The sequence below is a fragment of the Balaenoptera acutorostrata genome, chromosome 1, assembly GCF_949987535.1.
Source record: "Balaenoptera acutorostrata chromosome 1, mBalAcu1.1, whole genome shotgun sequence".
NCBI lineage: Eukaryota > Metazoa > Chordata > Mammalia > Artiodactyla > Balaenopteridae > Balaenoptera > Balaenoptera acutorostrata.
In genome coordinates this window covers 83,823,020-83,839,410 of record NC_080064.1, presented here as the reverse complement: position 1 = coordinate 83,839,410, position 16,391 = coordinate 83,823,020, and the positions used below count along the sequence as shown (strand labels likewise).

The following is a 16,391-nucleotide window of genomic DNA, read 5'->3' as shown; positions in this document are numbered from 1 at the left end:
TACTTTAGCTGTGACTGGAAGGGACTTGAAGAGAGCTTCTGGGTTGCCGATAGTATTTTTATCTGGGTGCAGATGAGGGTGATGATTACATGAGCGAGTTCTATTTGTGAAAACTCTTCAGCTCTACACTTATGTGTATTTTTCTACAAGTATGTAATACTCCAATAAAACAAAGTTTTTAATTAAAAAAAATCATAAAAGCAAGCCAGAGCTGTCAGGGGTGTCCTCAAATCCCCCTCTCCCATACTAAAACACCTGTTCTATGCACTAAAACACTTCTCTGCAAAAATGTAATTCAAAGTTATTTTATAGCACTCAGCATTTTCTTTTGGTATATTCCCAGATAACAAATAACTTCCATTTGCAACTGGGAGATCAGAAAGCAGATCTAACAGAAAATTTTGTTTATATTTTCCAGAATAAATCATTTTAAAAGCAAACTGAAGAGAAGAAAAGTGAATAGGTACTGTACTGTCCTGAAAAAGAAGCAAATCATTTTCAACTTTGTTAAGCAGATTTAGGAAGGAAAAGAAAGACCACTGCTTCAGACTAATAAGATAAAGAAGCCAGGGAAAGGTTAGTAAGAACTTCAAGGGAAGGAAGGCCACTTGTCAGTGTTTTAGTCCAAAATCTACTACTAATAAGATACATTAGGCAAATCAAAACAGAAGGCAACAGTATCTGCCCAAAGAAATGAAGTAAAATGGATGAAAGCACGATGCTAAGATTTAATACGAAATATCCAATAGTAGCAAGAATGCTTGGGAAGTAGCCTTTTCTCATTCATTTGAAGGAAAGTGACTCCCAGCAAATAAAAAATTATGTCTTGTAACAACACAACAGTAACTCAATTCTCTCTCTTCCTTCTCTAACCTTATAATCTCCCAAAGTTAAATTTAAACATTAAACTTCTCGAAGGAGAAGCAGCGGAATATAATCAAAAGGGATCTGGACCCTTATCTAGAACACACATTCACCTTCCACCTGCGAGTCAGGGAAACGAACCTTGCCCTACAAATACCTCGGAACCGATTCAGCTTTTCCGATGAAATGCTAGGGCGTTCACTGACCAACTCGAAGGGGACACCACTTTAGAAAGCAACTTTGCCAACTGGACCCAGGACAGTTCACACGAACCATCCTCGCGACTTTCAACAGCAACTACTAAGGAATCGTGCCAAACCTCACTCATCCAATGACTTAGACAACAGCCTCCAGTCTGGTGAGTCCAATCCCCATCCTCAAATCACACATACACGTCCACAAAGCAAATCCACGGTCTGTCAGGAGATGAGATGGCAAAACAAGAATACACCCAGAAAGTTGATGCAAAAAGGAGGTGGTGGTGTTGATACAAAAAAAGGGAGGACATCAGGGGCGACGGCCTCGGGGCAGAGGCATGGGTTTGCTACCGGGCGCAGGAAAAAGATTCGCACACCCGGGGGCAGAGTGAGCAGCCGGACAGGCCGGCGGAGCGCAGGGAGCACGGGGGACGCCCGCGCCGCGGGGACACCGGACATCCTGACATTGGAGCCTGGCAGCGGCCGCAGCCGGCCCCCTCTCCGCTTGACCCCGCGGGGCAAAGGGACTCGTCCGCCGGGCGAAGAAGAAGAGAGCGCGGGGAGCTCACGTTCGGGCCCGGGAAGGCGGCGCGGCCACGGGCCTTCTTACCCGTGCAGGCCGAGGGCGCGGCGCCGCTTGTGGAGCAGGCAAAGCAGCAGGAACGCCATCCCCGCCAGCGAGGAGTTTCGCACGGTCAGGTACTTGCTGAAGGCCGCCATGGCACAGCCTGTGCTAGCGAGACGGGGACAGGCACGGGGACGCGGCGACGACTACCGTAGTGCAGGAAGCGCGGGGGAGACTGGGAGGAGAGGAGCGCGCCGGGGGCGGGCGGTGCCGGCAGCGCAGGACCGCCCCCTGGCGCGCGCCGCCGCACCGGCCGCGCGCCGGAGCCCACCACGGACTTTGGCTCGTGGGGAGCGCGCGCGGACGTCACGGAGGCCGGAAAGGTCCCGGGACGCGCTCTGCGCACGCGTGGACCCTTGCAGGGTCTCCGGGAACGCGGGCTCAGAGACGGCCTTGGGCCTCCCTCTGCTGCTCCTGGCTACTGCTGGGTCACCGTGTCGCCCCTGCCTCACCCCTACCCACCACCTCCGCGCGCACACACGCGCAGGCTTTCACAACAACTGGAAAAGCGGGCCTGGCCTGCGCCGGGGGCTTGGTGGGACCTGCCACTCCACCTCCAGGATGGGCCGTTACCACCCTCTTAAAGGAGCCAGGAAGAAGGGGAACGGCCCCGTCACAGAGCATTTACACAAAACTGAGGGCACAGTAATCCTTTAGATGAAAACAGCTGTCGGGAACTCTCCGAGGTGTACGGAAATGTGGAAAGAATGACTACAAATCAAAAACCTTTTGCCAAGCCGGTGTTTTCTAAACCATAGATTATAATCTCTGGGGGTTTGTGATATCGGTTTGATAGATGGAAACCACCACTTTTTTTTTTAATGAAATCTAGAAGAATAGAACACAATAGAACAATCTCAGTGCATTACATGTAAAGGAGTTGTTTTGAGAAAGTTTTATACCAGTCTTTTGTATCTATGTGTCCCGAGGAGTGATACAAAATGTATTTCTTAATGTGGATCTGATCAAACAAAAAGTTTGAGAAACACTGTTCTTTGCAGAGGGACATTCAGACATAACAAGAGTGCATTGTATTAATGCTGGCCTTACTCTCAGAATCAGAAGGGCATTACAGATTACAGCATTCTTCTGTCAGGCCCTATGATACAGAATTGCTTATCCTTAGCATTTAGACTCGGGTATGTACAGTGACTAGCGAGTCCCTGTCTTTAGTTGAGGAAACGAGAAAAAAGTATGTCAGAAAATAAGTACATAAAACCTTGCATAATACACATATTAAAGTAGCCCACAGAACAGTGGTTTCCTAGGTGTTTTCTCAATATAAATTGGTAGTTGCCTAATAAAGATTACAAGAGTCACTCAGGAAGACGAGGGAAAGTTACTAATTCACTAATAAATTGCATAGTACTGTGAAAGCGTTAGGGACCTTGGGAGAAAGTGACTGTGCCATCTTGGAGTTTGTAGCACTGAAGGAAGGGCATGCAAGGTGAGTCCAAAACATGTCTAAATAAATAGATTATATTTCAAAGAAAAGATATATTTAGGAAGTAGACTATAGTTCAGAGGAGAGATAAGAATGACTCATTGGGCAAGATATTCTAAAAGATACCCTTGTTCAAGGAGCATGAGTGAGTCTTAAGAAATGAAATTAGTTAATAATGAGCTCAAATAATTTTAGTTGTTCATAAAGCCCATCATATAAAGACCACCAGGGACAAACCTGTAACCCAACAAAGTTAGGTTTATTAACTTGCTGCGGCAAAGGAAAGCACACAGCAGAGGAAACAGAGGAATTGTGGGTATGTCTCCAAAAAAGGGAAGAAATGGGGATCATTATGGTATCAGGGGAAGGGAAGAGTTTAGGTAGACTCTAAATGAAACAGTACTTAATAGGCTCAGAGCAAATCAGATCTGTATGTAAAGGGGTTAATATCAGACCTGGGTTGAGAAGCAGACTAGTGGTTCTATTTTCTTGAAAGGTAAATTTAAGATTAATATAGAGTATTCTGTCCAAACCCCCGCACTGAAAATTGAAGCCAATTCTCTAAATCAAAGTGACCTGGAGGGTATACAACCCCCAGGCAAGAAAGGAATGTTCTGTTCTCACTAATATGAGTTCCAAACAATGAAGTTTCTGTCAACCTAGGATTTTAGAGACGGTTCCTTAGCACTGTGTCCTTTGATAATTAACCAAAGCAATTTTTCGGATTTATACTTTATGATACTAAATGATTTTTTTAAGTGTGAATTAATTGGGAGATCTTCAGGAGCTCTGACTTTTAAAGAATTTGAACTATTGGGAATAGGGAGAGGGGCATATGGAGCTAGGGAATCTAGAAAGCCTCTTGAAGAGATGTTGTGACAGCCAGCCTCCAACACTGTCCCAGATGATCCTTGCTTCCTGGTACTTATGCCTTTGTGTAATCTCCCTCATGCTAGGACTGGTCTGTGTAACCGAAAGAGTATGGCAAAAGTGATGGTATGTCACTTCTGAAACCAGATCATAAAAGGCAATATGGTTCCCGCCTTGGTCTCTCAGATTGCTGCTGCTGGGGAAGCCAGCTGCCGCAGAGAACAAATAGCCCTAGGGAAGAACTGAGGACTCCTACCAAGAGCCAGCACCAGGTTCCCAGCCTTGGATGCAGATCTGCCATCCCCAGTCAAGCCTCAGATGACTGCAGCCTCATGAGCCATCCCAAGCCAGAACACTCAGCCAAGACGCTCCTAAATTCCTGACTCACACAAACTGTAGGAGATAACAAATGCTGGTCGTTGCTTCAAACTACTAAATTTTGGAGTAATATGTTATGCAGCTGATGTGATTTGGGCCAGGCCTTGAAAAATGGATGGAAGAAAAGGGCTTTAGGAGAAGATATAATAGGAGCAAAGCTACAGAGACAAGAAGGTAGAAAGCAGATTCAGGAAGATGATTAACTCTGGTGTGGATGGAGGTTCAAGAAGGGGTGTGAAATGAGAGAAAAGGATGAAATGTTTAATGGAAGATCTAAAACACTAAGTTAACCAGGTGGGATTTTATTCTGCACGTAAGAAGGAGTATTGCAGGTTTGGGGGAAGGGTAGTGACCTCAGCTATCATTTAAGGAAGACCATGCTAGTGGCAGTGTGTAGGACAGATTGAAGGAGCGACACATCAAGTAGAGAAACCAGTTTGAACGCTCTTGAAATAATCTAGGTAAAATGTTGTGGGCATCTGAGAGAGTGCAGCACAGAGCAAACAAGAAGGAAAGGACTTTGTTGATTCAAGTTGGGTGGGGATGGGTGAGATCATTACTTAGTAGGAAGAAAATTTTTTATTAACTCTGAGATTTCCTGGTTGAGTGCCTGAGAGGATAATAATATTTACCAGAGAGCAGGGGCACAGAAATGGCACATGCTTGTCAGGAAAGATATTGAGATGCAGATGAATAAATTCCTCACTGGTTCCTCATCACCAAGATAAGCCCCAAGATCCTTAGCATCTTACAGAAAGGCAGTTATGATATAAGCTCTGCCTACCTCTCTGAATTCCTAACTTGGCACTCTTCCACTCCAACAGGTATAGTCTACCCCTGCCCCAGGACACACTTCTATTCCCCTCTGTGGTTTTCCCTCGAGTATGCTATTCCTTCTACCTGAAATACCAATCCCGTTCTGCCCTAACATCCTTTAAGATGAAGCTTTGATGGTCTCCGACCCCAAACTGTTTTCTGACCACTTCCCCCCACTGCCACCCCCACTCCCTGCAAAGTTAATCACTCCCCCCTTTGTACTACTTATGTTCATATGTAATTCTTTTTTTTTTTTTTTAATTTTATTTATTTATTTATTTTTGGCTGTGTTGGGTCTTCCTTTCTGTGCGAGGGCTTTCTCTAGTTGCGGCGAGTGGGGGCCACTCTTCATCGCAGTGCGCGGGCCTCTCACTGTCGCAGCCCCTCTTGTTGAGGAGCACAGGCTCCAGATGCGCAGGCTCAGTAGTTGTGGCTCACGGGCCTAGTTGCTCCGCGGCATGTGGGATCCTCCCAGACCAGGGCTTGAACCCGTGTCCCCTGCATTGGCAGGCAGATTCTCAACCACTGCGCCACCAGGGAAGCCCCATATGTAATTCTATTAATGTATAGTAGGGTGTCCGGGAGGCAGATCTTAAAACTTTTTTAAAGAGAAACAGCCAATCATTTCTCTGACAAGGTAAACACCTCTAGTCACAAGGAACAGTTCATCTTTGCTTAGAAAAGAAACACTTGAGAAGCCCTTCTTACTGACACATTTATAGGAGAGTTTGGTACCCGTTGGATTGGGGAAAGTATGTAACAGGACATCTGGACGAGACCATTCCTCCAAATAACCCTAGTTAGCCCAAATTGGTAATGCAAAAATTTACCTAGGATTACCTTCTGGGAAGAAAGACTGAGATGTCAACCTCCTTCCTTGTGAGTTTCCATATTATTAGAACCTTCTGATAGACTGAGATAGTCCTGTCTCATAAGCTCGGGATCCTAAAGAGAAACTCCCAGGGGAAATAGGAAGCCTGGGCTGGTGAACTAGCTCAAAAACAGCTTCATGGCCACAAGGAGAACTGGTTCCAGCACAGTACTTGGCTAAGTCAGGAAGGCCATCCAAATTCAGCCATCTAGGAATACCTATGTTCTTTGGGAACAGTATCCGAGCGTAGAAAAACTTTGGGAGTCCATGCTTCGGCCACTCTACAAGCTGTGCACCCAGGACAACATGACAGGGGAGCAAGGATGCTGAGGAGAGCCAACTCGCCATGGCAACAGCAGCTAGTACCCAAAGAGTTTTGGCAGTAGTTCCCTCTCTTACCTGGAGACGGACAACTTTTAACGTCTCTGGGCTCAATTACTGCCTGTGGTTTTTGGTGAATTAGGTGAGAAAGGCAGCCTCAAGGGTAAGACACAGGTTTTCCTAATAAGGACCTAAATTGAGCAATTAATTGGAAAAATAAATGATATGAAGTGATATGTATTACCCCAAACTGATGGAGCAAGTCATACTGATTAAAAGCATTCACACACACAATTGTGCTTTTTGTTTCTTTAGAATAGATATATCCTTAGGCCCTATATACTGTTGGCACACAGCAAATGTTTGTTAACCTGAACAAATATTTTGGAGTGTTAAGAGGAATGCCAAGTGGAAATGCCCAGTAGGTAAGCAGAAAATTAAGATCTAGTTCATAGGAAAAAAGATCAGTACTAAACATTTATTCATATGAAAATATTTGTTAATGACTTACTATGTGCCAGGAACTGAGGCCAGAGGTGAGAAAAACAGAATAGTCCTAATCCAGAACAGTCTAGTAGGTGAACAGATATTAAGCAAATAATCAAATAAATATAAAATTCCAAATATAATAAGAGTTTCAAACACACATTTAGAAAAAATATACATGGATTTAGAGGTCTTCCATATACAAAACAGATGAATCCTTGGAACTGACTAAGAGTTACAAAGAAGAATGGGCAGTTGAGAAGTGCAGTGTAATCCTATGAAACACCTACATTTTAAGGATAAAGGAAGGAAAAGGAGCCAGGACAGTGAGAATACTTTAGAAGGTAGTATGGGAATGCAGAGACATGAGAATCAGAGAAGTCAAGATAAAAGAGAGTTCCAGAAGGATATAGGAGCATTAATTCTGATCAGTAAGTATTGGAGATACATTCCTTTGTGAAGCCCTTTCTGGACTCTCTTTTCCTCTCTTTGGTGTCCCCAATGCACACTGTTCTGATTTCTGTCACAGCTCCTATAATGCTTATTTATTTAAATGGCAGTAACCATTACAAGGGAAGAAACCAAGTCTTATTTTTCTTTAATCCTGTATCATCTCAATAAAAAAAATTGGATCCATACCTCACACTCCAAACAAAATAAAGAGAAAAATTTCCAGATTGATCAAAGAATGAATAAAAAGAAAAAAGAAATTTAAAGAAACTATAAAACTATTGGAAGGAAACATAAAATAATAATTCTTCATGAAATAATTATCTTATAACCTTGGCATGAGGAAGACCTTTACAAGTATTAAAATCCAGAAACTGTAGAAGAAAATAATTGATGCTTGGCTACTAAAAATAATTTCTTCATGACAAAAAACACAATAAACTGAGCAGAAAGAAAACTGTAGGAAAAAATTGCACTTTATTTCATAGACTAGTGGTCCATTTTCCTAAAAGTACATCAAATCAGTAAGAAAAAGACCATAGCTAAATAAAAAATGGGTAAATAATATGAAATATAGTTCATAGAATAAAAAATTAAAATTAATATGAAAAGATGCTTTTTGTCACACATGATAAGTGATACAAAATAAAACTACACTAAAATACAATTTTCACCTACCAGATTGGCAAAGATCCCAAATTTTTTAAAACACACTATGAAATTTTTTAATTAATATTTCTGAGGGGCAGGTAAATTAGAGCAAATTATAAAATAATTGATCGAAAGCTTTAAAATAGTCACAAATGCACATACCCTATGACCTAGTAATTCACTTCAGGGAATTGATTCTGTAGATGTACTCTCATATAAGTGAAATGTCATAGATATAATGCATCTTTGTAAAAGAAAGGAATTGGGAATATTCTTTAATTCCTATCAGTGAAAAACTGGTTAAATAAATGTAATGGAATATTGTACATGCATTAAAATAATGAAGCAATTCTGTATGTACTACTATGGTAGGATATCAAAATATAATAGTAAGCAGAAAAAAAAACCAGGAGCAGAATAGTATGTGAAATGTGTTACCATTCATAAAAGGAGTGGAGAGGTGAGCAATATATACTTACTTGCTTATAGATGAATGTAATATCTTTGGAAGGATACTCATGAAGTTGATCATAATGATGAGTTGCAGGAAGGGTAAAATTGTGGTGAAAGGCAGGAAGAAATATTTGCACTGAATAAATTTGTACCTTTTATATTTTTCACCCTGTGAATATATCATCTATTACATTTCAGAAAAAACTTTAATGAGGTGAAATTCACATAACATAAAATTAACTGTTTTGAAGTCAACAATTCAGTGGCATTTAGTACATTCACAATGTTATACAACTGCCGCCTGTATCTAGATCTAAAATATTTTCATCACCGCAAAAGAAAACCCCATACCCATTAAGCAGTTACTCTCCACTGTCCCCTCCCCTCAGCCTCTGGCAACCACCAATCTTCTTTCTCTATGGATTTATCCATTCTGGATAGTTCATATAAATGAAATCATACAATAAGTGACATTTTGTGTCTGGCTTCCTTTACATAGCATAATGTTTTCCAGGTTCATCCACATTGTAGCCTTCCTTTTTATGACTGAACAATGTTACATTGTATGGATAGACCACATTTTATTTATCCACTCATCAGCTAAGGACATTTGGATTCTTTCTACCTTTGGGCTACTGTGAATAGTGCTGCTATGAACATCCATGTACAAGTATTTTCTTGAGTACCTGTTTTCAATTCCTTTGGGTGTACATCTGGGAGTAAAATTGCTAGACATATAGTAATTCTATGCTTAAATTTTTTGAGGAGCCGCCAAACTGTTTTTCACAGCAACTGAACCATTTTGTGTTTCCACCAGCAATGAATGAGGGTTCCAATTCCTTGACATTCTCACCAACACCTGTTATTGTTTGGTTTTTTGATTATAGCCATCCTAGTGAGTGTGAATACTCATTGTGGTAATGATTTGTATTTTCCTAGTGACTAATGATGGTGAGTACATATTCATGTGCTTGTTGGCCACTTGTTTATCTTCTTTGGAGAAATGTCTGTTCAAGTCCTTTGTCCTTTTTAAAATTGGGTTTTTTGGTTGTTGAGTTGTAAGAGTTCTTTATATATTCTGGATACTAGATCTTTATCAGATATATGGTTTGCAAATAGTTTCTCTCATTCTTTAGGTTGTCTTTTCACTTTCTTGATCATGTCCCTTAATGCACACTAGTTTTTAATTTTGACCAAGTCCAGTTTATCTGTTTTTTCTTTTGTTGCTTATGGTTTTGGTGACATATCTAAGAATCTATTGCCAAATCCAAGGTCATGAAGATTTATCTGTTATATCTTCTTCTAAGTGTTTTATTGTTTTAGCTCTTATATTTAGACCTTTGATCCATTTTTAGTTAATTTTTGCATATGGTATGAAGTTGTCTAATTTTCTTCTTTTTTGTGTGGATATCCAGTTATCCCAGAACTATTTTTGAACGTATTGTATTTTTTAAATGAAATTTAAGTATAAAACAAACAGATAAACTTAGTCTTTTCAGGCTTTCCTCCTTTTGGGGGTGTAAAAGTTTTGGGGTCTCATACATCACTAAGGAATTGTAGAGGCCCCTTCATTTATCAGTTCTCTGTCTGTACTAGCTGTGACTGAAGCGTCATTGTCTCAGCCTGCACAGTTCCTTCCATGCCAGAAGATTTTGGATGAGGCTAGGATCTTCCAACCTAGCATTTAGCTGACCTGGTACACTCTGCAGCTAAAGAACCCCTCTCTCCTCCTGTCTCAGGCAAGATCTTTTTATTCTCTTCAAACCCTAGTCTCAGTTAAAGCTTTGACAATCAGAAGTCATAAAGCCATCCTACCAAGCCCAGCTGAAACAATGAAGCATAGAGCTTGCTCCATGAATGGGAAAGGGAAAGGGGAAAAGATAGGGAGAAAACATAAACTGATATTATGCTGCTACCCATGTATTGGGAACTTACTTACAAGAAATTTGAAAGCAAATAAGATAGTCCCCACCCTCTTGAAATTAACAGTGTAAGGACAAACACAGGCTAAGGAGTTATAAGGCGCCAAGTTTCTGATAACATTTATTTCTATATTTACTTTTACATTTACATTCACTTCAGTTCTGTGTCTGGTCCACTGTGCCCCACGCTTGCATGCTCAGTTCCAATCATTTTTAAGCAAATCCTGATTCAAATAGTAGTTACAGTACTGATGCCCTATCTGACAGGCTAAATTCTCAATCATCCACTTGTATATGGGATCCAGTCAACCAGACACAGCTCCTGGGCCTCAGTAAAGCAAAGTTTGATTCATTATTCAGCTGAATACCACCATCTCTCTTTTAGGACTAATGTGCTGCCCTGACCCCGGCTGGGACTGGACATTATGCTGAGTCTTCTCAGGTCTCCTTCACAGAAATAGAACTTTGCACAATTACATGGCCAGCCTAGGATCCTGCTCCCCAGTCCCTTTATATGACTATTGGCCATTGTCTGATTCCTGGATTCTCTACCACTCTGTGCTATCCACCAGAATGGAAATTTAAAAGGCTGCTAAAATTTGGTGTGTCAGGAAAACCATAATAAAGCCAGAAAGATATGAAATTAAAAAGCTATAAAAAGGCCAATGAAGTCTTTACTATTTTCATTTATATAATTTTTAAAAAACTGAAAATGCATACTGTTTTACCAATATAGTTGACCCTTGAGGAACAGGGGTTTGAACTGAGTGGGTCCACTTTCATACAAATTTTTCTCGGTAAATATAGTATCTGTATTTTCATTTTGCAGGTCTTTAAATTAACAAGTTTGGGGTAAAGTTTGTCTTCGATAAGGGGTCACAATATATGGAATCAAAAGAACTAGGGTTTGAGTCCTGATTCTATCCAAACTGTTTCACCTTTCATCTCAGGTGAGTCATTGATCAATTCCTTTGTTTTTGAGGCAGAGAAAGCAGCACTGATTTTCAGCTGGGCAGGGGGGTCAGTGCCCCTAACTCCCACATTGTTCAATGGTCAACTGTATAGCTATATGTTGTAGTGATAAATTGTGAGATAAGAAAAATGTAAATTGGCTTATAATAAAATTGCAGATCTAAATTAATTCATTCTATGTTGTTTCAATTGCCTATTCATAAAATGTTTCAAAGATCTATCAGTGATCCTTAGGGAAAAAGGACTGAAACACAAAACATTTAAAACTATAAGGTGACTTATTTAATGTAAAAATGAGCATAGGCAAAAATGCCTTAGAAGTTTCAAAAAGGAGCAGGATAATATGAATGGAATTAGTATGGTGAAAAGTTCTCTGTTCTCTGAATGTTCCTTTTATAGACTCTTGTTCTTACATGATGGTTGTGGTATCATTTCTTATCTCTCTGAGACTATGAATGATAGTTATTTTAAAGTTGTCTTCTCTCTGCACACTCTGTTTTCTCCAAGTTATTATTTCTTTTTTTTTAAATTTATTTATTTAGTTTATTTTTGGCTGCGTGGGGTCTTCGTTGCTCGTGCAGACTTTTCTCTAGTTGCGGCGAGCAGGGGCTACTCTTCGTTGCAGTGAGCGGGCTTCTCATTGCAGTGACTTCTCTTGTTGTGGAGCACAGGCTCTAGGCACGCAGGCTTCAGTAATTGTGGCATGCAGGCACAGTAGTTATGGCTCGCAGGCTCTAGAGTGCAGGCTCAGTAGTTGTGACGCACGGGCTTAGTTGCTCCGCGGCATGTGGGATCTTCCTGGACCAGGGCTTGAACCCATGTCCCCTGCTTTGGCAGGCGGATTCTTAACAACTGCGCCACCAGGGAAGTCCCCAAGTTGTTATTTCTATCATGCCTTTATCTTCCACATAGGAGATTTTCCTTGGATGTCTAATAATCCTTGATTGTGTGCTCATGATCCTTGATTGTGTGGAAGAATTTTTAAAGCCTAAAAATTAGCACTGATTAAAAAGAAAAATACCACCAACATGTAGGTATTTTACTTTATTCAACTGACTTAGTTTACTTTATTTACTTTATGCCTTCGTGTCTATTCCTATATTTACTTGGGTCCTACTTTGTGAAACAGGTTCAAGTAGGTGATTATTTAAATCATAATGATAACTATGAGGGGGAAAGCTATAAAAAGGTAAGCATGAGCAGAAGATTCTAAAGCTACAATGGACCTTTTTTTCTGATGCTAATGCTTTTTTAAAATTGAAGTATAGCTGATTTACAATGTTGTGCTAGTTTCAGGTATATAGCAAGTGATTCAGTTATACATGTATCTATATCTATTCTTTTTCAGATTCTTTTCCCTTATAGGTTATTACAGAATATTGAGTAGAGTTCCCTGTGCTATACAGTAGGTCCTTGTTGATTATCTATTTTATATATAGTAGTATGTGTATGTTAATCCCAAACTCCTAATTTATCCCTCCCCCTTCTTTCCCCTTTGGTAACCATAAGTTTGTTTTCTATGTCTGTGGATCTATTTGTTTTGTATATAAGTTCATTTGTATCACTTTTTTTTAGAGTCCACATATAAATGATATCATATGATATTTGTCTTTCTCTGTCTGTCTTACTTCACCTAGTGTGATAATCTCTAGGTCCATCCATGTTGCTGCAAATGATAAAATTTCATTCTTTTTATGGCTGAGTAATATTCCATTGTGTATATATACCACATCTTCCTTATCCATTCATCTGTCAATGGGCATTTACTTTTTAGAAAACTAAAAGTAGAGCTACCATATGATCCTGCAATCCCACTCCTGGGCATATATCCGGAGAACACCATAATTCAAAAAGCACGCCAATGTTCACTGCATCACTATTTACAATAGCAAGACATGGAAGCAACCTAAATGCCCATCGACAGATAAATGGACCTTTACATCTAGACCCATGGCCTTATTTACAGATGAAGAAACTGAGTTAAGGAGAGGTGAAGTGACTTGGCCAATGTTCTGTGACTAATTAGTGACAAAATCAGTATAATCTTCCCTATTCTATTTTTTGTTTCTATATTCTTCCCAGTTCCTTCCTCTGTAATATAGTTATAGGAAGACAGACCCATTCAGAGTAGTGTATAAATGTTGGTACCCCCTTGAATTCAAATATTTCTGTTTAAAGTTGTTAACTTGAGGTTTTAATAATCAAAGCAGGATTACTAGAAAATAAATAATGAGATTCATTAAACAAATTAAGAAATTGCCAATTAAATATATCCTTTTAAAGAAAGCTATACGTAGGAAAGTTGACTTGATTACCAATCCGTGACCATTAAGAAGGTTTTGATTGTTTTGTTTAAAATTTTTATTTATTTTCATCTTATGATCTATTTATTCTATTCTCTTGGTCTCAATTAATTGTTTCCTAATATCCCTGATAGCATCTTGGAGCAGCTTTGTTCATAGTTTCATTTGTGCTACAAGAATGAATGGATATTTTTTCATCATGACAAAATATATGAACCTTACTCCTAAAGTCAGCTCCTAAATGAGGAAACTCTAGCAGCATTCTCACTAAAGTCAGGAACAACAGATGCCTGCTATCTCCACTATTATTTAACATTCTCTGGAGTTACTACCCAGTGTAATTAGACTACTGGAAACAATGAGGCAGAAGAAAATAAGAAGTAAATCTATCTATTTGCAGATAAGATGGTGATATACCTGGAAAACCCTAGAATAGGGGTCAGCAAACTATGGACCACAGGTGAAATTCAGCCCCTCATCTGTTTTTTAAAATAAAGTTGTAGTAGAACACAGCTATGTCTACTTATTTGTGACTTGTCTATGGCTGCTTTTGCACTACAATGGCAGGGTTGAGTAGTTGCATCAGAGACCTTTAGACCATCAGGTCTAACATATTTACTCTCTGGTCCTTTACATAAAATGTTTGCTGACTTCTGCCCTAGAGAATCAATGATAAAATTATCTCAAACAATAAAAGAATTACAAAAGGTAGCAAGATATAAATTTACCATGCAAGAATCAATAACATTCATATACACAAATAACAACCAGTTAGAAGATATAATGGATGAGAAAACCCCATTTACAATAGCAACAAAAAAGAAAAAATATTTCAGAATAAACCTAGTAATAAATGTTTGAAACCGATATGAAGAAAATTATAAAACATTCCCAAAAGACACAATAGTAGTTTTGAACAAATAGAAGGACATCCCCGTTCTTGGTTAGGATGTTTCAACATCATCAGTATGTGAGTTCTCCCTTAGTAAACACTGTAATTTCAAGAAAAATTCCAACGAGCTTTGTTTGGAAGTAGATAAGTTAATCCCAAAGTTCATATGGGAAAATAAACATGCAAGAATAGCGCTTTCTGACAAGAAAGCGTTTAACCCTGTCAGATATTAAAACATACTATAATGCCTCTATAATTAAAAGTGTGATATTGACACATGAATAGATAGACCAATGGAATAGTATAGAAAATCCAGAAATGGAGCCAACTGCATATAACAGTCTAGCATATGATAAATGTGGTATCTCTTATCACTGGGCAAATATAATTTTTTTTTAATAAATGGTGTTGAGACAACTGGATAACCATTTGAAAAAAGATAAATTTAAGTCCATTTCTCACACCATACACCAGAATAAACTCCAAATGGATCAGATATCTAAATGTAAAAAATAAATTACACAAGTACTGCAAGAAAACATGGGTGAATTCCTCTATAACACAGATATAAGAAAAGTCTTTCTAACTATAATTAAAAATCCAGATGCAGTAAAAGAAAAAGATTGATAAACATAAGGACTAAAAATTTAAAAACTTTGATATGTCCAAAAAACAGCATAAGCAAAGTCAAAAGGCAGATGATAAACTAGAAGAAAATATTTGCAACCTACATTCCAGTTAATGGGATAATATCCCTAATTTATAAATAACGTATAAAACCTGAAAGAAAAAAAGCCTATAGAAAAATGGGCAAATGACAAAACACAGACAATTTACAAAAAGAGATATAAAAAATGGCCTTTAAACATATTGAAAGATGTTTAATAAGAGAAATTAATGGAAGTAAATTTCTTACCAATAACATTGGCAAGAATTCAAAAGCTTAGCAAGTTACCCTCTGGCAATAATATGAGGAAAACAGACACCCTCATACATCACCATGGGAATGGAAAAAAAAAAATGAGGGAAGTTTGGCAATACAAATACAAACACAAAATTATACATGCATTTACCCCTTGCCCAGAAATCCTACTTCTAGGAATTTAAATGCCCAAGGAAGTGGATCCACTTCCAGAAATACAAAAATCCATACGCACAAAATTCTTTCTTGCAGCATTATTTGAAATTGCAAAATAATGGAAACCAGCCAAAGATTCAAGCATAGGACATTGATTGAAGAATCTTTGGTACAGGCACACAAAGAAATTCTATGCAGCTTTAAAAAAAAAAATAGAGAAGATCTCTGTGAATTGAAATGGAGTAATTTTAGGAGGTATGACTAAGTTTAGAAAAAGCAGAAGGGCTTACATAGGATATTATCTTTTATGTACAAAATAAGGGAAAACAAGGATACATACATATTTTTGCTTATCTTTACAAAAAGAAACACTGAAGGAGAAACCAGGTAATGGTGAAAGTGGTGACATACAAGGATAGGAGGAAATAGGGTGGAAGGAATGTGAAGAGAGTATCCCTTCTCTGAGGATACCTTTTTGCATAATTTTGATACTTGAAAGCATGTTTATGTTCTACATATCCAAAAATTAAATTCAACCACTAAGAATGGGGAGAAAATCAAAAACTTAAAGCAAAATAAAACAAATGAATCTAATTGTACTTCAAATGAATACCATAACCACACTGAGGGAAGAAAAAGGAAGGAAAGAGCCAAGGAAAGAAGGAAGCCTGGACACTTATGAACAAATATTTGACTACACACCCTGAGTCTTGGACAGGGTGGGGGCTAGGAAAGAATTACAAGCAAATCCTGAGCTCATTTTAGAGATTTGTTTATTGTAGTAGTATGGGAAAATGC

General features: G+C 38.9%; 1 protein-coding gene across 1 annotated transcript in view; it reads right to left on the bottom strand.

Annotated features, from left to right (window-relative positions):
• Positions 1–1,910, bottom strand: part of ABCD3 (ATP binding cassette subfamily D member 3) — an 83,429-nt gene extending 81,519 nt beyond the window's left edge. The window contains exon 1 of the mRNA XM_007169570.2: positions 1,672–1,910. Within this exon, the coding sequence (XP_007169632.1) occupies positions 1,672–1,781 (110 nt within the window). The 5' untranslated portion in view covers positions 1,782–1,910. The remainder of the gene's footprint in view (positions 1–1,671) is intronic.
• Between the last annotated feature and the right edge of the window lie 14,481 nt (positions 1,911–16,391).